This window comes from Nicotiana tabacum, chromosome 5 (assembly GCF_000715075.1).
Source record: "Nicotiana tabacum cultivar K326 chromosome 5, ASM71507v2, whole genome shotgun sequence".
NCBI classification, from domain to species: Eukaryota; Viridiplantae; Streptophyta; class Magnoliopsida; order Solanales; family Solanaceae; genus Nicotiana; species Nicotiana tabacum.
In genome coordinates, this window is record NC_134084.1 from 164,521,196 (window position 1) to 164,544,736 (window position 23,541).

The 23,541-nt window shown below is 39.4% G+C and overlaps 1 protein-coding gene across 2 annotated transcripts; it reads left to right on the forward strand.

The window, feature by feature from the left end:
* The first annotated feature begins 21,518 nt into the window (after positions 1-21,518).
* LOC107791951 (uncharacterized) lies at positions 21,519-23,230 on the forward strand. Of its 2 annotated transcripts, none has more exons than XR_012709295.1 (4): positions 21,519-21,704; positions 21,785-21,859; positions 21,957-22,015; positions 22,929-23,230. XR_012709295.1 is itself a non-coding variant. In XM_075252714.1 (4 exons), the coding sequence occupies exons 1-4, from the start codon at positions 21,685-21,687 to the stop codon at positions 23,125-23,127; spliced, it is 339 nt and encodes a 112-aa protein (XP_075108815.1). In that variant the 5' UTR covers positions 21,519-21,684; the 3' UTR covers positions 23,128-23,230. The 2 variants fall into 2 exon arrangements, 1 of the variants encoding a protein (XP_075108815.1); XM_075252714.1 differs by having other exon boundaries at positions 21,799-21,859.
* Positions 23,231-23,541: the final 311 nt, after the last annotated feature.

Consider the following 23,541-nt stretch of genomic DNA (forward strand, 5'->3'; position numbering starts at 1 on the left):
TTAGGATGTCGCAGGACATGGCCATGGCACGAGTCAGGACGTCGCAGGACATAGCCATGGCACAAGTCAGGACGTGCTAGGAAGTGTCAGGACGGCAGGACATGGCCATGGCACGAGTCAGGACGAGTCAGGATGTCGCAGGACATGGCCATAGCACGAGTCAGGACGTGTCAGGACGTCGCATGACTTATTTTCTTTTTTTTGCTAGAGGCGAAGTATTATTTAAATTTTAGAAAAAATAACAAAAGTTCCTAACATGATTGCATATGATCATTAACCGAATTAAGTATAATAACATGATAAAAAAGGATAAATTTTATTTTTAATTTACATTTGAATTTTAGAACTTTATCTATAAATTCAAATATTATATTATATTATATTATATTATATTATATTATATTATATTATATTATATTATATTATATTATATTATATTATATTATATTATATTATATTATATTATATTATATTATATTATATTATATTATATTTGTATTTAACTAAAATAGTCAAATATAGAATAAAGTTACCATATACTATTGACATTTATTAGCTTGCCACTTGGCTTAACCATAATGTCAATTATATATGGTAACTTTCTTGCTTTAATATATATATATAGATAGATAGATAGATAATAGAATCTTTATATAACTAACTCCTACACCTGTCACTATTTTATTAGCTAATTCCTAACAGACTATTGGGATATATGCATCAATAAATAATTATTTATAGTGTATATCTTACTAGACTTGTTTCTATACTCTTCTAGAATAAACTAACTTATATCTCCTTCCAATAGGCCCAACACATCAAGGCTGAATGCTTCAGCCCAATATCATAAGTTGAGCCCAATAACAGATCCCGATCCATTACTTCTCTGAGACAAAAGTCCAACTATCTAACCTAAGTCTCAAACTCGCTCTTTAGTTTTTGTTGGAGAACCTTCGAGCACCATTAGAGAACCTCCATTACTGCTTTCAATTTCAGTACCAACACGCCCCTCAAGTTAGAGGGGGAAGAAGAGACACCCAACTTGCCCAATAGAGTGTGATGTAGAGGACCAATGAGTGATTTTGTAAAGAGATCCGTGAGCTGAGAGGAAGATCTAACAAATGAGACAGAGATCAAGCCGGAGAGGAACTGCTGTCGCACAAAATGGCAGTCCAACTCCACGTGTTTCGTCCTCTCGTGAAAGACAGGATTTTTTACGATGTGGATCGCTGCTTGACTATTGAAGTGCAGAGGTACCGGAAGTGAGATGGGAATGGATAGATCTTTAAATAGGCGAACCAACCAAGTAAGTTTTGTCACCACACGTCACATAGATCGGTACTCTGCCTCGGCGGAGCTCAGGAATATGGAAGTTTGTTTCTTAGATTTCCACGAGATCGGAGAATAACCAAGAGAGATGTAAAATCCACTCACCGATCTCCGTGAATCCGGGCAAGTCGCCCAATCCGAGTCACATAAAGCCAGTAACTGAAATAAAGGTGAAAATCTCATGAAAAGCCCCAATCCAAGGTCCCTTAGGAGATAGCGAAGCACACGAAGTGCTGCATCTAGATGTGGTTGCCGGGGATCCTGCATGTATTGACTTAGATATTGCACAGTGAATGACAAATCTGGCCGAGTATGGGTAAGATAATTCATTTTTCCTAAAAGATGTCTAAAAAAGGTGGGATCTTTGATTGCATCTCCTGTTTTTGCTTGCAGACGCACTGTTGGATCAAGTGGAGAGGAAAGGGGAGTCAAATGCATAGAATTGAACTCCTGAAGCAGATCCAAGATGAATTTCCTCTGTGAGAGTATCAACACCTGGGGTTCTCGAATAACCTCCATTCCCAGGAAAAAAATGTAAGCTCCCAAGATCTTTAATCTTAAATTCCCGATGAAGAAAGTCCTTTAAAGCACTCAACTCTGTTGTAAAATGTCAGTAAAATGTTGTCGACATAGACTGCTACAATAGAAATAGATGAATCTGTTTTTTTAAAGAAAAGGGAGTAGTCGTTTAATGAATGAGTGAATCCCTTAAAATTGAGGGCAGGGGTAAGATTGGCATACCATTGCCTTGAAGCTTGACGAAGTCCATAAAGTGACTTCTTCAACTTGCAAACATGGGTAGAAGAAGGTGGAATAACCCCTGCTGGAAATCTCATGCAGACTTCCTCATTCAAGTCTCCATGTAAAAAAGCATTATTTATGTCTAACTGATATAGACCCTAGCCCTTCTTCACTGCAGTAGCTAAGATGTACCTAATGGTGGTCATCTTAACTACAAGTGAAAAATTTTCAGTAAAATCTATGCCTTCCTGTTGTATATCTCCCCTGATCACAAGCCTTGCTTTCAATCGCTCTAAACTCCCATCAGAATGCTGTATTACCTTGTAAATCCACTTACATGATAAAGCTTTCTGCCATGTGGCTGTAAAGCCTCAATTTCCTTTACCATTGCTTCCTGCCAACCTGGATGATATGATGCATGTCTAATAGGTTCTTGAATGTTAGATAGGGAGTTGAGCATAAGTTGATTAGTAGTGGATAGTCTACTGAAAGGAAAAGAATCTGGTGTGATAGTGGTAAGAAAACAGGAATTACTGACATCTGTTAGCTGGAGTGCATTGCATATGTAGTCTTTTAAATAGGAAGGTCAAAGGTGGGTTATGGGGGTCTGGTAGACTTTCTGATAAGTGTTTCCATCATAGGTTCAGCATTTAGAGAAGGAAAAATAAGGGAAGCAATGCTAGAGTTTGGTGTTCCGGTAGATGGTGAAGAGGGAAATGATATAGGTTCAGGGGTAGTGAACTGGGTGGTGGCAGGATACTGTGTGTTTGCAGCTGGAGTAATAGGAGTGGGAGATGAAGTAGGAAATGAGGAAATATGGGGGGGAGAAAATCATAAATGGGTGTAGGTGTATTTGCCGGTGTAGAATGAGAAAAAAGAAGATCAATGGGTTTAGTGGAACTTATGGAAGAAAAAGGAAAGCACTCCTCATGAAATACAACATCTCTAGAAACAAAAGTTTTAAGAGTTTTAAGATCAAGTACTTTATAACCTTTCTTATTGTGTGGATACCCCCAAAACACACAAGCTACCGCCCTAGGATCAAATTTTGTTCTGTGGTTTGGAGAAGTAGAGGCAAAACACAAGCAACCAAAACATCTAAGATTAGAATACTTAGGCTTGCACTTGAACAGAATCTCATAATGTGTCTTAAAATGCAGAATTCTAGAGGAAAATTTGTTGATAAGATAAGTTGCTGTAAGAGGACAATTTCCCCAATAGGAAATGGGCAAATGTGATTGATATAACAAGGCCCTAGATGTTTCCAGTAGATGCCTGTGCTTTCGCTCCACGGCCCCATTTTGTTGTGGAGTATACACACAAGTGTTTTGATGAAGAATCTCTTGTGAAGAAAAAAAACTGATTGAACAATCCCATTCCCCAATTCAAAAGCAGTGTCTGTTCTTAAAATTTTGACTTTAGAATGAATTAATCTATCTACCATAGCTAGGTAGGATTTTACGATTGTAAAAGCATTAGATTTGGTACTTAGCAAATAAGTCCAAGTGGCTCTCTAAAATCATCAACAATGGTTAGAAAGTATTTGTATCCATCATACGTTGGACAACTATATGGTCCCCAAGTATCTACATAAATTAAATCAAACACTGCTCTAGTAGAGATAGAGCTTGAAGGGAAAGGGAGTTTAGATTGTCTTGCCATTTGACAAATAACACAAGGAATTGAAAATTTTGAACATGAAGAAGCAGAAATAGATAAAATATTCTTCATATTACTCAATGTCATATGGCCTAGTCTATAGTGCCATAGCTTCTCTTTTACATTGGAATCAAAAAAAGTGAAACAAGATCCTAAAACTGGAATGGAAGCAGACTTCCTTTTGGAAACAAAATTACTTCTAGACTTAGACAAACTACTGGAAACTGCTGATGTCTGTCTTGATTTCAGAATGTAGAGTCCTCCCTCCTCTTTACCAATCTCCATAGGGCTCTTCATTGAAGAGCCCTGCAGTAGAAAACAAGAAAAAGGAGTGAAAAGAACATATTGCTTGAAGGTTGAAATTGAAAGCAGTAATGGAGGTTCTCTAATAGTGCTCGAAGGTTCTCCAACAAAGACTGAAGAGCGAGTTTGAGACTTAGGTTAGGCAAAAGTGAAATGGAACCTGAATGAGTAACTCTAAATCTGTAAGAATTAGGTAAATTTACCATAACAGGTTTTGGCAAGGCTTTAAATTGTATGAAAGATTGTTTGTCAAGAGTCATATGCTGAGTGGCTCCACTATCTAAGATTCATTAATCGCTATTAATATTAATGAAATAAGCATAAGTGTTGATAAACTTTGTTATACCAGCACAACTGAGGTTTGTTGAAGCATCAGAGGTACCAGCTCCTTGTTGGCCCATTTTCACCTGTTGAAGGATTTGGAGTAATTCTGCTACATTTTCCTTGGTAAGTGTCTGGGCACCTGCCACATTTGATCCCTCTTGTTCATCTTCTTCAGTTGCATTAAAGGCATTATTTGCATGTATACCTCCCTGATACTTTTTCCAGTTGCATAGTTAGCTGCAATAAAGGAAGCAGAAACTCCTGGATGGACAGTAGGAGCATGAATCTCTTTGTTTTTGATCTTGAATCACAAGAGATTAGGCCGGACCAATAGATGGTAAAGGTGAAGACAATAAGATATTACTCGTAGCACCTATGAAACAATCATTCAAACCCATTAGGAACTGTAAGAGTCTCTCATCCCGATGCGCCTGCCTTAGCTCCACATTCACAATCACAAACACAAGCAGAAAAGGTATTTAGTGCATTAAGCTCATCCCACAAGCTTTTCATTTTAGTAGTAGGTTGACACACTAGAATTACCTTGCACCACTGCACTAAGTTCCCTTTGCAGCTGAAACAATTTGGCTCCATTAGTTTGACCAAATCTATCTTCCAGGTCAAGGTCCTTATCATTTTGAGAGTACAAAACATTTACAGCTATCTCCTTGGACAGAGAATTCAGCAGCCATATCTGCTTATATTCTTTGTAAAGCTACGTTGCCCAAGCATGCATAACTCATATTAATAATATTGTCATATTGATAATCATTTCGTTTTTATGTCCGTTTGCTATGAACCATTCCCATGGAAATAGTGTCAATTATTTTTCTTCGTTTCGTATAGCAAACATGAGATGGCTCGAAAATTTTGTTGTTGCGACTTTCGCAGAGATTACTTTACAATCTATGTTTTGAACTTATGTTACTGTAAAGAACAATTACCTTCAAATTTTGGTTTAGTAAAGTAAAATACCAAATGAAGGTTTTCTGAGTAAATTTCATGGGTGGCTATTCAATTTTGTGTTCATTACCCAAAAGTCATTTTTATTTCTTTTGTTAAATAAAAGTCATTCAACTTTGTGTTCATTAATTACACAAAAGTAACTTTTCTTTCTTTTGTTGCACAAAAATTATTTTACTATGCTCTAGTTATCACAATAATCACTTTGACCAGATTTTACAAACCTTTCACCTGAAAAGTCTATTACACCCTTGACATTATAAATCCTCTCATTTTTGTAATACCTATATTATATTCTATATAATATACTTTTACCCAGTTATTTTACTTGTAAGTAAAATAACTTAATATTATTTTATTTATTATTTTTATAATATATTCATACATTTAATTTTTTTTCTTAATATTAATTTTCAAGATATATAAGTAGCATTATTAAATTTGTTACTGTGAACAAACCTCAAGTCCACGTTCTTAATCATGCTTAATAAAATATGTTTAATAAAAATTAAAAAATTAAAGCTCATTGATTTATCAGCCAAGTAATATCCATTAATTAATAAATAAAATACCCACATTTAGCAAAATGATACATCAGATTAATACTTTCAAATAAATAATAGTAACAAATAAAGTTTTAAAAACTTAATATTAAAAACAAATATATTTGAAACTTTTAAAGAAAATTATTGACTATAAAAAACTATCATTTGTTAAACAAATCTATTTTTATTATTATAAATAAATATTAAAAAATAAATATTTTTTATCATTTTTATATTTAAAATATGTTCATGTTTGAATATGATTAAACAAATTGAGTGCCATGGAAAAATTAAATGTATGGATATATTATAAAAATAATAAATAAAATAATTTAAAGTTATTTTAATTATAAGTAAAATACCTAGGTAAAAATATATTATATAGTATATAATATAGAAGATATTACATAAATGAGAGGATTTATAATGTCAAGGACATAATAGACTTTTAAAATCTAGCCAATGTGACTTTTGTGATAAAATAGAGCACAGTAAAATAATTTTTGTGTAACAAAAGAAAAGTAATTTTTGGGTAATGAATACAAAATTGAATAATTTTTTTGTAACAAAAATAAGAAAAGTGACTTTTGCGTAATGGACATAAAATTGAATGACCACCCATGAAATTTACTCGATTTCCCTCCTACCTTAAAGTGAACTTTTTTCTCCAATTTGTCTAGTTTGGTAGTCCTCCAATCTTATTTATAGGCATACAAACCTTCCTTACGATGTTATTATATGTGATGACCCAAAAGGGGGCATTTGCATCTATACTCGCTTTTTGTGTCATATTTTAACTTGTGTCCGCTTTGCAAAAAAAATTGCAAGCGTACCCGCTTTTTTACATAACTTCAGCACACGGGGCTGAAGTAGCAAAGGCAATCACGCAAAACTTCAGCATTCTAGTAGCCGGGTCTGAAGTTCAGCTCTAGAGCTGAAATTTTTGTGTTGTAACTGGGAAACATCAGCTCTAGAGTTGAAGTTTTTGTGTTGTAACTGGGAAATTTCAGCTCTTGAACTGAAGTTTTTGTGTTGTAACTGGGAAACTTCACCTCTAGAGCTGAAGTTTTTGTGTTGTAATTGGCTACTTTTAACTCCCTCTCTGTAATGCACATAACACATGATACTCATCTTCACTGTTATGTTAGCTTTAAGCTTTATTAGTCTGCAACAGAACTAGACACTTAACATATGGATTGCATCGCTAACAAAAGATTAACCAGAACTATAGCCAGTTATAGCAACCGAATCAGGATGGTTATAGACAGCAGCAGAAATGATCGAAAGCTCAAGAAATAAAGTGTGGTCACAGCTTCATTTAAAGCTAGTGGAATATAGTTAGCAGGTATTTAACTAACAAAATATACGGATAACAACAGAAATCATCAAAATTACAAGAAATATAGTGTGGTCTCTGCTTCATACAAAGCTAGTGGAGTAAGTAACATGATCAGACTGAAGTTTTCGACGCAAGACCAATAAAAAAAATAGGCTCTGCATTTTGTCTTTTGTTGAGAAGAAGAAAACGAAGGAGGAGAAGAAGAAGGGGAAAGGGGGCTGAAGTTATTCAAGAAGTGGGTACAAGTTAAAAGTTTTAAAAAAAATGGGTATAGGTTAAATGGGGGCGACCAAATAGGGCGTCCCGTGCAATTTTTACCCCAAAAGGCCATCTTGTATTTTAGAACTCGATTGCATGTTCCGAGGCCTTAAAAGCCTCATTTTATCTCTTCTCGATTTGTGTGCGTAGTCCGGCGTGTTCCTGGAAAGGCTTTATGTGAAAAATTGATGAAATAATAATTTTTGGCCTAAAAAGTTGATTTTAGTTGACTTCGATCAATTTGAGTAAACAAACCCGGACTCGTATTTTGACTGCCCCGGTGGGTCCGTATTAAAATACGGGAACTGGGCGTAAGCCCGAAATTAAATTCTAAGGTCCCTAACCCTAGAAATGAATTTTTGATGAAAATTATAAGATTGAAATTATAATGGTTTTAAGAATTTGGTTAATATTTGATCTTGTTGGTACCATGTCTGTATTTTGGTTCTGGAGCCCGGTACAGGTCCGTTATGATATTTATACCTTGTTTGTGAAATTTGGTGAGAAACGGGACTGATTTGACGTGATTCAGAACTTTGGTTGAAAAAAATAAAAGTTTTAAAACTTTCTTGAAAATTTCATGCAATTTGGTGCTAAATTCGTAGTTCTATGTATTATTTTGGTGATTTGATCGCGCGAGCAAGTTCGTATGATATTTTTAGACTTGTGTGCATGTTTGGTTTGGAGCCTCGAGGGCTCGGGTGAGTTTCGGATAGGCTTCGGGGTGTTTTAGACTTGGGAAAATGGTGGTTTTCTGCAGCTTCGGCAGTTGCTGGTTTCCTTCTTCGCGTTCGCGAAGCTTTTCATGCAAACGTAAAGTGTAATCTGGGCTGGGGATGGATTTGTTCATCGCGAACGCGTAGCCATGGTCGCGAACACGGAGCACCGGGGGGCTAATCTTCGCGAACGCGATCGGCATCACGCAAATGCGTAGAGTAAAATGGAGGTGGGATGGGAATCATTGAGTTGTTCTACGAGAACGCGATCCTAGGCTCGTGAACGCGAAGGTCAGGGGGACAGACCATCGCGAACACGTGCAACTCTTCGCAAATCTCATCCTCATTCTCCAGGTGGACGCCTGATTTCTTTAATTCCTGTCTAGTGTTTTAAAACAGACTTCAAAAACGGGACTTCTTCCCAAATTTCATATTTCATCACTAGAACACGACCTAGGGCGATATTTGAAGAGGGAATTAAACACCAAATCATAGGTTTGTGTTCTTTAACTCGTTTTCTTCAATTTCCATCATCACCTATTGAATTTCTAGTCATAAATCTTGTTCTTAAGGGTAGAAAATTGGGATTTTGGGAGAATTGAGGATTTTGCAAATTTGAAAATTTAGACCTCGATTTGGGGTCAGATTTCAGAACTAATTACATATTTGGGCTCGAGGGTGAATGGGTTTTGGTCTGAACCTCGAGTTTTGACCAAGCGGGCCCGGAGTCGGCTTTTAACTTTTTGGGAGAAATGTTGAGAAACTTATAATTATGTATTGGAATTGATTTCTTTAGCGATAATTGATGTTATTAAGTTAATTATGACTAGATACGAGTGGTTCGAAGGTGAAAACTAGAGGAAAAACGATAATTGAGCTTTGAGTTGGCCGTTGGATTGAGGTAAGTGTTTTGTCTAACTTCGACTCGAGGGATTAGGGATCACTGACTTAATTTCTATGTGAAAATCCATGTGTGTGGCGTATAGGTGAGGTGACGAGTACCTATGCGCTGCCAATTTATCTGTTACTGTTCCCTTCCCGTTCTTAATATATTGTTCCTTGCCTTAATTGCTACCTGTTTTATTGATAGTTCCATGATTAGTTGCTACTTGTCGGATATTGTTTTCATTGTTAAGAGTATTGGAGATTACGTGGTTTCATTGCTTCATGTTGTTGGTTAAGCTGGTTATTAGTGTTCATTAGTATACTTTGGATTGGTTTCGCTGAGTAGTATAATTCGAGTGAAGTTTTATAATTTTACCGCTTTTCGTTTGTTTTAGTTGAGATTAAATACCGTGGGGAGTTTTGAGCCAAATTGTGAAATTTTTGTTCTTATTATGTGATTGGTACTGATATGGTGGGATCGGATTGCACGCCGCAACAGGAGAAATAAGGGTGATATATTAAGAAGGAATAAGAGTGAAATGTGGTTATATGGTGAGAGTGGGTTGCGCACCGTAACAGAAGGAATAAGGGTGATATATTGAGGAGTAATAAGGGTGGATTGTTATTGTACAGTGGGATCATATTGCACGCCGCAACAGAAGTAATAAGGATGGATTGATACGGAGTAATAAGGGTGAATGTTCATATTGTTACTGATTATATGGTGGGATCGAGATGCGCGCCGCATCAGTTTATTGTTTATGTATCCTTCTTCTGTTGTGAAGTTATTCTTTAGTTTTGTATCTCACTTAAGGATTGGTTATAGCTGAGTACTGGCAAGATATTTGAGTTCCGTATTCATTTTTGCCTCAAGTTAGTGTTTCATTTTGTTCCGTACTTCTTTTTCGCTTTATTACATACTGTATGCAGGTTATATTGTAACTGCCCCACCGTAGCCTCGTTACTACCTTGTCGAGGTTAGACTTGACACTTACCAGTACATGGGGTCGGTTGTACTGATACTGTACTCTGTTGTCACGACCCGGATTTTCCAGCCTCATGAGTCGTGATGGCGCCTACTCGTGAAAGCTAGGCAAGCCGAGTATTATAGATTCACCAACTCTTTTATTTAGCTTTTTTTAACAGTTTAAAACAATATACGATCGATAGTGAAATATTAAAAATAAATAAAAACATGTGAAAGACGTAATCTGATAACTTAACCAAAAACAAGTACGACAATACTAAGTATATTTTTACCCGGAACCGGTGTCATAATATTACGGACCAACTACGAATACTACAAACAATTGTCTGGAATGAAAGATACAATCTGTCTCTGAAGTAAATGAAAATAGAATATAAAGATAGAGGAGAACGCCGGGGCCTGTGGACGCCTGCAAGACTACCTCGGAATCTCCGACTGGACTGAAGGCAGCCACCCACAACTACGGTCCAAAAGCTGCCGCTCCGGGATTTGCACACAGTACAGAGTGTAGTATACAACCGACCCCATGTGCTGGTAAGTGTCTGGCCTAACCCCGACGAAGTAGTGACGAAGCTAGGACCAGATTACCAAATAAACCTGTGCAGTTATATTATATACAGCGAAAAATAAAATAGAAATAGACAATTAAAGATGGGATGGGGACATGCTGCGGGGAATATCATTTACCAACAGTAATTTAAGAGAAAAGCATAAAGAACAGTTTAAAATTCACAGCAAGAGAATAACGAAATCGTAACCTATCAATAAACACTTTTATTATCTATTGTTGCGGTGTACAACCCGATCCAAATAATAAAAATACTGTTGCGGCATGCAACTCGGCCCATATCATTTTCACTACTGCGGCGTGCAACCCGATCCAATTATATTATTGTTGCGGCGTACAACCAGATCCAAATATAATATTGTTGCGGCGTGCAACCCGATCCAAATATAACATTGTTGCGGCATGCAACCTGATCCACATATACAGTTTAACACCAATCACAAAGGGAGTCCCGACAAGGGAACAATAAAGAAACAACACTATCCCGACATGAGAATCGACAATATAAGTAAATACGTTCCGGCAAGGAAAAATCAGCTATAACCAAACTTGTTCCAACATCTAACTTCACAAAAGAAACCTTAACTAGCACTAATTCCCAACCATAAGCAATTTCCACGAGAATAATCAAAATCCTTGCTCAACACAGAGAATCAACAACTTAGGCATTCACAGTACTTATTAAGAATACAACAATTTCAATTTAAGACTCAAGGTCATGTTTGACACCAACGTATAGATACTCGTCACCATGCCTATGCGTCGTTCTTAATAAGTAACACGTAGCAAATAGGACACAACTCCCAATCCCTCAAGCTAAGGTTAGACCAAACACTTACCCCGAACTTTCACGGCCAACTCAAGCCTTAAACACCGCTTTTCCTTTAGAATTCGCCTCCAAACAACTCGTATATAGTCCAAATTGATTTAACAACATTAATAAATGCTAAAGAATTCATATCCAATGCTTAATTATAGGTTTTCTATCATTTTCTCCCAAAAGTCAAAAACTGACCCCGGGCCCGCTTGGTTAAAACTCGAGGTTCGGGCCAAAACCCGATCACCCATTCACCCACGAGCCCGAATATGTAATTAGTTTCAAAATCCGACCCCAAAACGTGGTCTAAATTCCAATTATTCAAAAAGCCCTAACTCTACCCAAATCCCCAATTTTATACCATTTAAACTCTAGATTTTTAGATAAAAGTTGATGAAAGACATTAGAGAGTTGAAAGAAATCAGTTAATGAACACTTACTTATGAATTGGGAAGAAAATCTCTTGAGAAAATCGCCCTAGGCCTTCTATCTTTATGAAACTTTGAAAGAGAAAATGCTGAAGTTTTGTTTTAAAAGACTCACTGGCCGGCTCTCGCACCTGCAGTCCTTAGGTCGCACCTGCGGAAAAACAAACCGCTTCTGCGGAAATGATTAGGCCCGCTGGGGCTCTATCTGCGAGGGGAGACCCGCTCCTGCGGAACCACTTCTGCGGAAGCTTGTCCGCATCTGCGAGAGGCTGGACCGCACTTGCGACTCACTATTCGCACCTGCGAGCTCGCACCTGCGGTGCTTGACTCACAGGTGCGGTTACACCAAAACTGATGCAACAGTAGTGATTTCCTAAGCCTAAACACCCCGGAACCTACTCGAAACTCGCCCGAGCCCTCGGGGCTCTAAACCAAACATGCCTACTAACTCAAAAACATCATATGAACTTACTCGTGCGATCAAATTGCCAAAATAACATCAACAACTATGAATATAGCATCAAAATCATGAAATTACTTAAGAACCTCAAATTTTCCAATTTTCTCAAATACGGTCCGATTCACGTCATTCCAAGTCCGTTTCTTACCAAATTTCACAAACTCATCTTAAATCACGTATAAGACCTGTACCAGGCTTTGGAACCAAAATACGGGCGCGATACCATCAAATTTTAAACACATTTTATTTCCAAAAACTCATAAATATTCCAGAAAATAATTTTCTTTAAAAATTTATTTCTCGGGCTTGGGACCTCGAAATTCGATTCCGGGCATACACCCAAGTCTCATATTTTCCTATGGACCCTCCAGGACCGTCAAATCACGAGTCTGGGTCCGTTTACCAAAAATATTGACCGAAGTCAACTAAAATTCATTTTAAAGCCAAAAATCATCATTTTTTCACAGATTTTCACATAATGGATTTCCGGTTACGCGCCTGAACTGCACACGCAAATCTAGGTGATGCTGAAAGAGGTTTTTAAGGCCTCGGAACGCAGAATTTATATCTAAAACAAGGTCATCACATTCTCCACCTCTAAAACAATCGTTTGTCCTTGAACGAACATAAGAAGGAAGTATCTGAGTCGAGGAAAAGATGGGGATAATGGCTCCGCATGTCGGACTCAGACTCCCAGGTCGATGCCTCAGCAGACTGATCTCTCCACTGAACGAACAGAAGGAAAACTCTTTGATCTCAACTGACAAACCTGCCAGTCTAGAATAGCTACCGACGCCTCCTCGTAGGATAAGTCCTTGTCCAACTGGACAGTGCTAAAATCTAACACGTGGGATGGATCGTCGTGATACTTCCGAAGCATGGATACATGAAACACTGGATGCACGGCTGATAAGCTCCGCGGCAGCGCAAGTCTGTAAGCCACCTCTCCCACTCGATCAAGAATCTCAAACGGGCCAATGAACCTAGGGCTAAGCTTTCCTTTCTTCCCAAATCTCATCACGACGTTCATAGACGACACTCGAAGCAATACCTGCTCACTGACCATGAAAGCCAAATCACAAACCTTACGGTCGGCATAACTCTTTTGCCTGGACTGAGCTGTACGGAGCCTATCCTGAATAATCTTGACCTTGTCCAAGGCATTCTGTACTAGATCTGTATCCAACAATCGAGCCTCTCACGGCTCAATCCATCTAACCGGCAACCAACACCGCCTACCATACAAAGCCTCATAAGGAGCCATCTGGATACTCGACTGGTAGCTGTTGTTGTAGGCAAACTCTACTAAAGGCAAAAACTGATCCCACGAGCCTCCAAAGTCAATGACACAAGCTCGGAGTATATCCTTCAAAATCTGAATGATCCACTCGGACTGCCCGTCTGTTTGAGGATGAACGTTGTGATTAACTCAACCCGTGTGCCTAACTCTCGCTGAACTCTTCTCCAGAAATGCGAGGTAAATTGCGTACCTTGATCCGAAATGATAGATACGGGCACACCATGAACACGAACAATCTCCTGGATATAAATCTCAGCTAACCTCTCGGAAGAATAAGAGACTGCCACAGGAATGAAATGGGCTGACTTGGTCAGCCTATCAACAATAACCCACACTGCATCGAACTTCCTCTGAGTCCGTGGGAGTCTAACAATGAAGTCCATGGTGATACGCTCCCACTTCCACTCAGGAATCTCAATCTTCTGGAACAAACCACTAGGTCTTTGATGCTCGTACTTAACCTGCTGACAACTCAAACACCGAGCCACATATGCAACGATATCCTTCTTCATTCTTCTCCACCAATAATGCTGCCGCAGATCCTGATACATCTTCATGGTGCCCGGATGAATAGAGTACCGGGAACTATGGGCCTCCTCTAAAATCAACTCTCAGAGTCCATCCACATTAGGAATACAAACTCGACCCTGCAATCTCAAAACTCCATCATCTCCTAAGGTAACATGCTTGGCACCTCCGTGCTGTACCGTGTATCTAACACACAAATGAAGATCATTATACTACCGATCTCGGATACGCTCCAATAAGTAATAACAAGCGACAGTGCGAGCTAACAAACGGCTGGGCTCAGAAACATCTAACCTCACGAACTGATTGGCAAAAGCCTGAACATCCAAAGCAAGCGGTCTCTCATCGACGGGAATATAAGCAAAATTGCCCATACTGGCTGACTTCCTACTCAAAACATCGGCCACCACATTGGCCTTTCCCAGATGATATAAGATGATGGTATCATAGTCTTTCAACAGCTCCAACCATCTTCTCTGCCTCAAATTTAGCTCCTTCTGCTTGAACAAGTACTGCAGACTCTTGTGATCCGTGAACACCTCACATGCCACGCCATACAGACAGTGCCTCTAAATCTTCAACGCGTGAACAATGGCTGCTAACTTCAAATCATGAACCGGATAGTTCTTCTCATGAATCTTCAACTGCCGCGAAGCATAGGCAATGACTTTGCCATCCTGCATCAACATCGTGCCAAGTCCAATACGAGATGCATCACAATAAACTGTATATGGCCCTGAACCTGTGGGCAAAACCAACACTAGTGCCCTAGTCAAAACTGTCTTGAGCTTCTGAAAGCTCGCCTCACACTCGTCCGACCACCTGAACTGGGCACCCTTTTGGGTCAACCTGGTCATCGGGGCTGTGATAGACAAAAACCCCTCCACAAACTGATGATAGTAGCCTGCCAAACCCAAGAAACTCCGGATCTCTGTAGCTGATGCGGGTCTAGGCCAGTTCTTGACTGCCTCTATCTTTTTCGGATCAACCTGAATGCCCTCTGCTGATATAATATGACCCAAGAATGCAACTGAACTCACACTTCGAAAACTTGGCATACAACTAACTATCCCTCAAAGTTTGGAAAACCACTCTAAGATGCTGCTCGTGCTCCTCCCGGTTGCGGGAATAGATCAAAATATCATCAATGAAGACTATCACAAACGAATTCAAGTAAGGCCTGAACACTCGGTTCATCAAATCCATAAAAACTGCTGGGGCATTTGTCAACCTGAATGACATTACAAAGAACTCATAATGCCCGTACCGAGTGCGGAAAGCTATCTTAAAGACATCAGATGCCCTAATCCTCAACTGATGGTAGCCATATCTCAAGTCAATTTTCAAAAAAAAACTTGGCACCCTGAAGCTGATCAAACAAATCATCAATCCTCGGCAATGAATACTTATTCTTGATTGTAACATTGTTCAACTGCCAGTAATCTATACACATTCACATCGATCCATCCTTCTTCTTAACAAACAACACCGGCGCACCCCAAGGCGAGACACTAGGTCTAATAAAGCCTTTCTCAAGCAAGTCTTGCAACTGCTCCTTCAATTCTTTCAACTCAGGCGGGGCCATACTATACGGCGGAATAGAAATGGGCTGAGTGCCCGGAGTCAAATAAATGCAGAAGTCAATATCCCTGTCGGGTGGAATACCCGGTAGGTCTGAAGGAAATACCTCAGGGAACTCACGAACAACAGGCACAAAATCAATAGAAGGAACCTCGGCACTAGAATCACGAACATACGCCAAATAGGCCAAACACATCTTCTCGACCATACGCCGAGCCTTCACATAAGAGATAACACTACAGGTAGAATGACCAGGAGTCCCTCTCCACTCTAAATGAGGTAAACCAGGCAAGAATAAGGTTACCGTCTTGGCATGACAGTCCAAGATAGCGTGGTAAGGCGATAACCAGTCCATCCCCAGTATGACATAAAAATCAACCATGTCCAAAATTAACAAGTCTACTCGGGTCTCAAGACCCCCAATCACAACTATATAAGAATGATGGACACGATCTACCACAATAAAATCACCCACTGGTGTAGACACATATACAGGAGCACTCAAAGAATCACTAGGCGTGACCAGATACAGTGCAAAATAAGATGACACGTAGGAATATGTAGACCTTGGATCAAATAGAACTGAAGCATATCTACTACAAACCAGAATGGTACCTGTGATAACTACATCAAAAGCCTCAGCCTCAGGCCTAGATGGAAGAGCATAACATCGAGGCTGAGCCCCTCCACCCTGTACTACATCTCTAGCACGACCTGTTGCTGGCTGGTCTCCACCTCTAGCTGCCTAACCTCCACCTCTGATACCTCTACCTCCAGCTCTAGCACCTATGCCTACCCCTAGCTGGCGGAGCGGGCGGTGGAACACCTGGTTCTTGAACCATAGCACGGGAACCCTACTGCTGCGACTGAATACCAACCAATCTCGAACAAGTCCTCCGGGTATGGCCATACTCACCACACTCAAAGCATCCACCTGAGTGATGCGGCTGAGGAAATTGAGACTGACCCTGGCGACCTGAATGACTACCCTGAAAACTCTGGATCAGTGGTGCACTGATAGGAGCTGGTGGTGCACTATAGGGTTGCTGATCAGAATACTGCATATGAGATCCACGGCCACCTGAAGCGCCATGAGAAACCTGAAGTGCTGACTGGAAAGGCCTAGGAGGATGGCCCGTACCATACGAATCCCTGCCTCCAGACGAGGCACCAGTGAATCTGCCTGAATGACGAGGCCTCTTGTCAGACCCCTGACCACCCCCCCTACGATAGAACCATCTCAACTCTCCTGGCCACATTGGCCGCCTCCTGAAAAGAAATCTCACTTCCCGTCTCCTTAGCCATCTGAAGTCTAATCGGCTGAATAAGTCCCTCAATGAACCTCTCCACCCTCTCCCTCTCTCAGTGGGAAGTATGATAAGAGCATGACGGTCCAAGTCAATGAATCTGGTCTCATACTGAGTAACGGTCATAGAACCCTGCTGGAGACGCTCAAACTGCCTCCGATAGATCTCTCTATGAGTGACAAGGAGAAACTTCTCCAGAAATAGCTGAGTAAACTGCTCCCAAGTCAAAGCTAGTGATCCGGCTGGTCTAGCCAAACAATAATCTCTCCACCAAGTCTTGGCGGATCCAGACAAGCGGAAAGTAGCAAAGCCGACCCCATTGGTCTCCACTATCCCCATGTTCTTGAGAACCTCATGACAACTGTCTAGATAATCCTGGGGATCCTCAGAAGATGCACCGCTGAAAGTAGTAGTGAAGAGCTTGGTGAACCTGTCCAATCTCCACAAAGCATCGGTAGACATAGCTGCTCCATCACCGATCTGAGCTACCATACCCGGCTGAACTGCTCCAACTGGATGAGCTGCTGGAGTCTGACACTAGGGAGACATTTGCTCCGGAGTGCGAGTAGCAGGAGTCTGGGCTCCTCCTCCAGCCTGAGAGACAGCTTGTGCTACAGGAAGCAAGCCTGCCCGGGTGACACTCTCCATAAGGCCCACTAGACGGACCAGAGCATCCTGGAGTACTGGGGTAGCAATAAACCCCTCTGGGACCTGAGCTGGGCCCACCAGAACGGTCTGGGCCGGAACCTCATCATTAAAGTCAACTTAAGGCTCCGCCGCTGGTGCTGCTGCTCTGGGATGAGCTCTGCCCCTACCTCGGCCTCTAGCACGGCCTCGGCCTCGCTCTCTGCCCCTCGTAGGAGCTGCTGCTGGGGGCTCGGGCTGCTGATCGGTGGATGAGGAAGCGCGTGTTCTCGCCATCTGCGAAAGAACAGAGTAGAAATTGAATTAGCATTGAGAAACCAAACCGCACGACATGAAAGAATAAATGTGAAGTTTTTCCTAACTCTGTAGCCTCTGGGGATAAATACAGACGTCTCTGTACCGATCCCTCAGACTCTACTAAGCTTGTCCGTGAATTGTGAGACCTATGTAATCTAGAGCTCTGATACCAACTTGTCACGACCCGGATTTTTCACCCTCGGGAGTCGTGATGGCGCCTACTCGCGAAAGCTAGGCAAGCCGAGTATTATAGATTCACTAACTCTTTTATTTAGCCCTTTTTAACAGTTTAAAACAACATACGATCGATAGTGAAATATTAACAATAAATAAAGACATGCAGAAGACATAATCTGATAACTTAGCCAAAAACAAGTACGACAATACCAAGTACATCTCTACCCGGAACCGGTGTCACAATATCACGGACCATCTACGAATACTACAAACAATTGTTTGGAAAGAAAGATACAATCTGTCTCTGAAGTAAATGAAAACAGAATATAAAGATAGAGGAGAATGCTGGGGCCTACGGACGCCTGCAGGACTACCTCGGAATCTCCGACTGGACTGAAGGCAGTCACCCACAGCTACGGTCCAAAAGCTGCCGCTCCAAGATATGCACATAGTGCAGAGTGTAGTATCAGCACAACCGACCCCATGTGCTGGTAAGTGTCTGGCCTAACCCCGGCGAAGTAGTGATGAGGCTAGGACCAGACTACCAAATAAACCTGTGCAGTTATATATAATACAATGGAAAATAAAACAGAAATAGACAATTAAAGATGAGAGGGGGACATGCTGCGGGGAATATCATTTACCAACAGTAATTTAAGAGAAAAGCATAAAGAACAGTTTAAAATTCACAACAAGACAATAAGGAAATCGTAACCAGTCAATAAACACTTTTATTATCTGTTGTTGGGGCGCGCAACCCGATTCAAATCATAAAAACACTGTTGCGGCTTGCAACCCGATCCATATCATTTATCACTGTTGCGGCGTGCAACCCGATCCAAATATAATATTGTTATGGCGTGCAACCCGATCCAAATATAACATTGTTGTGGCGTGCAATCCGATCCACATATACAGTTCAACACCAATCACAAAGAGAGTCCCGACAAGGGAACAATAAAAAAACAACACTATCCCGGCAAGGGAATCAACAATATAAGTAAATACGTCCCGACAAGGAAAAATCAGTTATAACCAAACTTGTTCCAATATCTAACTTCACAAAAGAAACCTCAACTAGCACCAATGCTCAACCATAAGCAATTTCCACGAGAATAATCATAATCCTTGCTCAACACAGAGAATCAACAACTTAGGCATTTGCAGTACTTATTAAGAACACAACAATTTCAATTTAAGACTCACGGTCATGCTTGACACCAACGTATAGATACTCGTCACCATGCCTATACGTCGTTCTCAACAAGTAACATATAGTAAATAGGACACAACTCCTAATCCCTCAAGCTAAGGTTAGACCAAACACTTACCTCGGACTTCCACGGCCAACTCAAGCCTTAAACACTACTTTTCCTTTAGAATTTGCCTCCAAACAGCACATATCTAGTCCAAATTGATTTAACAACATCAATAAATGCTAAAGAATTCATACTCAATGCTTATTTATAGATTTCTTATCATTTTTCCCAAAAAGCCAAAAATTGACCCCGGGCCTGCTTGGTCAAAACTCGAGATTCGGACCAAAAACCCGATCACCCATTCACCCACGAGCTCGAATATGTAATTAGTTTAGAAATTCGACCCCAAAACGTGGTCTAAATTTTAATTATTCAGAAAGTCCTAACTCTACCCAAATCCCCAATTTTATACCATTTAAACCCTAGGATTTTAGATAAAAGTTGATGAAAGACATTAGAGAGAAAGAAATCAGTTAATGAACACTTACTTATGAATTGGGAAGAAAACCTCTTGAGAAAATCGTCATAGGCCTTCTATCTTTATGAAATTTTGAAAGAGAAAATGCTGAAGTTTTGTTTTGAAAGACTCCACTGCCTGACTCTCGCACTTGCGGTCCTTGGGTCGCACCTGCGGAATCACACGTGCGGAAAAACAGACCGCTTCTGCAGAAATGATTAGGCCCGCTGGGGGCGCATCTGCGAGGGGAGACCCGCTCCTGCTGAACCGCTTCTGCGGGAGCTTGTCCGCATCTGCGACCCACTATTAGCACCTGCGACCCACTATTAGCACCTGCGACCTCGCACCTGCGGTGCTTGACTTGCAGGTGCGGTTACACCAGAACTGATGCAACAATAGTGATTTCCTAAGCCTAAACACCCCGGAACCTACCCGAAACTCACCCAAGCCCCCGGGGCTCTAAACTAAACATGCCTACTAACTCAACAACATCATATGAACTTACTCGTACGATCAAATCGCCAAAATAACATCAACAAATATGAATTTAGCATCAAAATCATGAAATCACTTAAGAACCTCAAAATTTTCAATTTTCTCAAATACGGTCTGATTCACGTCATTCCAAGTCCGTTTCTTACCAAATTTCACAGATTCATCTTAAATCACGTATAAGACCTATACCAGACTTCGTAACCAAAATACGGGCCCGATACCATCAAATTTTAAACACATTTTATTTCCAAAAACTCATAAATATTCTAGAAAATAATTTTCTTTAAAAAATTATTTCTCGGGTTTGGAACCTCGGAATTCGATTCCGGGCATATGCCCAAGTCACATATTTTCCTACGGACCCTCCGGGACCGTCAAATCACGGTCCGGGTCCGTTTACCCAAAATGTTGACCGAAGTCAACTTAAATTCATTTTAAAGCCAAAAATCATCATTTTTCACAGATTTTCACATAATGACTTTCCGGCTACGCGCCCGGACTGCGCACACATATCGTGGTGATGTTGAAAGAGGGTTTTAAGGCCCGGAACGCAGAATTTATGTCTAAAACAAGTAAAAGGTCATCACTTCTGCACTTTTTGTGCAGATTTCGGAGCAGGTGGTGACTGATTTAGAGATTGGCTGCAGGTTCACAGTTTGGAGACCCAAGGTGGTCCTGTTAGCGTCCGCAGACCCTGGTGTCCCCTTCTACATTTCTGCATTTCTGTTTTTCTTTCGTTTCAAACATATGTAATTTCTTTCAGGTCGATATTTGTAGTAATTCATAGTATGTTCGTAGGTTGTGTCCCTAGATTCTGGTAGTAACAGTTATGGTATTGTTAATAGTATATAGATACCAGGTTATTTATGTATTTTCGCATTTACTTCTATTTGATTTAGCTTATTATTTTAATCTATGAAATATAAAGGAAAATGGTTATTAAAACTCTAACATTGGCTTACCTAGCAAGTGTTATGTTAGGCGTCATCACGGTCTTGTTGGTGAGAATTCCGGACCGTGACATTATAATACGTATTCTTACTTCGTTTTATCACTTTAGTACGATGAATTAACGTAAAACACGGGAATGTGCGGAAGTTATTTTAACTGTTTTACCTGTTTCTCAAAAGAGAGAGGGAGAGAGAATTGCTAGAAGAAATTACTTCCAAGTTGGGGAAATGCATTGAAAAAAAAAAGAAGAAAAAAGAGAGAGAGGAAAAAGTAAGGACAGAGAAGAACTTTGTAATTAAAAGACTTTTATGTTCTCTCTGTCTCTTTTACGTTTAGGCTTAGCCATTGTTGTTCATCTCTCTGAATGCCTCAGCATTATTCAGGGTATACTAATAAATTCTCTTTAATTCTAATAGAATAGAATTAAGGTTTATGGAACAGATTTTAATATTGATATTCTTCAGATTATTTTTTGTAGTCAATTATGGCGACTATTAAGCAAGGAGAGAGGGAATCAACAGGATGGTATCTCAAATTCTGTAAATTTCAATTTCTCAACCTTGACCAATTAGTTTTCTGTATATATATGTTTTGTTTTCTAAATTCCTAGTATATAATTTTTGGAAAATTTCACAGGGTTCAGAGATAGCAATGTTGGTATTTGACTTTTGCAACCTCCTTTATACGAATTTGAGGCAAGCCTTTAAATATATATATATATATATATATATATATATATATATATATATATATATATGAGTTTTTGGGTATCTACTGTAGGTTAGCATTGTATACAACTTTACTTTTTCTTAAATATCCTTTGCTAAAAACATTACCATCATTTTAATACCAAGGACCTTTCTGTCATTCCCCACAAGAAAAACAAAAATCCTCATCCTTCATTGTCAAAAAGGGCCTCTTTTGTTCTTCGCCACCAACAACTTTATCTTTTCTAAAATTCTCTACCGGCAAATTTCACTACTTATTTCTTATTTTCGGTCATTGTTCATTTTTATTTCTTTCTTCGGTTACTCTTCCTTTTCTGTTAGCAATATAAAGCTAACAGAAAAGCTTGATGGAGTAAAAAAATAAAAGGCTAAAGTTGCTAACAGAATTTTTCAAGCTGACTATGTGATAGGAAGTAAAAAATAAATTTCACTAAGCTTGATTTTAATTTTTCAAGCCTTTTATACTCTATATAAAGCTTGATGGAAATATAAGACATTCACACAAATATAAAGGGAGAAGATTTCAGTATTTAATTTGTGGAAACTATCAAGAGAGGAAGAGTTGGATAGACAGCAAAATAATAAGGAAAAAAAGACTCCAGTTTGCTCTTAGCAGAGACGATGGAGAGCAAAAGATGAGAAAGAAAGGGGGAAACCAAATTGGGTGGAATGACAAAATTATTCATCTGACTTTTGCAATGATAATATGTTGTTAGGGGTATTTAAGGAAAAGTAAAGTTGTATACAATGCTAACCTACTACAATTATGTAGTAGATTACCAAAACCCATATATATATATATATATAAGAAGCTCTTTATGTAGTAACAAAAGTGGTTAAAAAATTATTTTAGGTCTGACTATGTGTTTTATTCCTGCAGTTTTTCTAATTCCCTTATTAGCATTCATGGTGCTACACCGATCAGACGAACCGATTTCCACAATCAAGCACAACAAACAATAGCTGCTCGTATCCTTGTTAGAATTCATGGTTCTACACCGGTCACACAAACCAGATTTCGCAATCAAGCGCAACAAACAATGGCTGAATGTATTGCTAGTGGATCAAGATATTGTTGATTTAAACTAAAGGAAACTAGCTAGAATTTGATTGGCTGCTTAATTTTATGAAGCCTTTGAGAAATTTTATATGATTGAGTGAAATGATTATTATTGTCTTTAATATTGTCTTTGGGATCTTATTTTGATATTGGTTGGCGATCCCCACTCTATTCATAAAGTTGTGATACTGTGAATCATCTTAATTCCCTTCTTATAATGCTTGTCAATAATTAAGATTAATTGATGTGAGTTACAAATATATGAACCATGAATGATAAGTAGCATGTCACCTAAATGATAATTATGGGTAATCGTTTTTAAAAAGCAAAATTAATAACCTAAAACATAATGCAAATTAAAATACACCAACAGTCTGTAAAGAAACTTTACTAACTAAATCGCATTGTGCTTCGTTAACTATTAGTTATCACG

Excerpts from the sequence above, each read along its gene's own strand:
- LOC107791951 (XM_075252714.1), top strand. The coding sequence starts at position 21,685 with ATGCCTCAGCATTATTCAGG. Across the intron at positions 21,705-21,798 it reads ATGCCTCAGCATTATTCAGG|TCAATTATGGCGACTATTAA; the intron begins GTATACTAATAA and ends TATTTTTTGTAG. Across the intron at positions 22,016-22,928 it reads CTCCTTTATACGAATTTGAG|TTTTTCTAATTCCCTTATTA; the intron begins GCAAGCCTTTAA and ends TTATTCCTGCAG.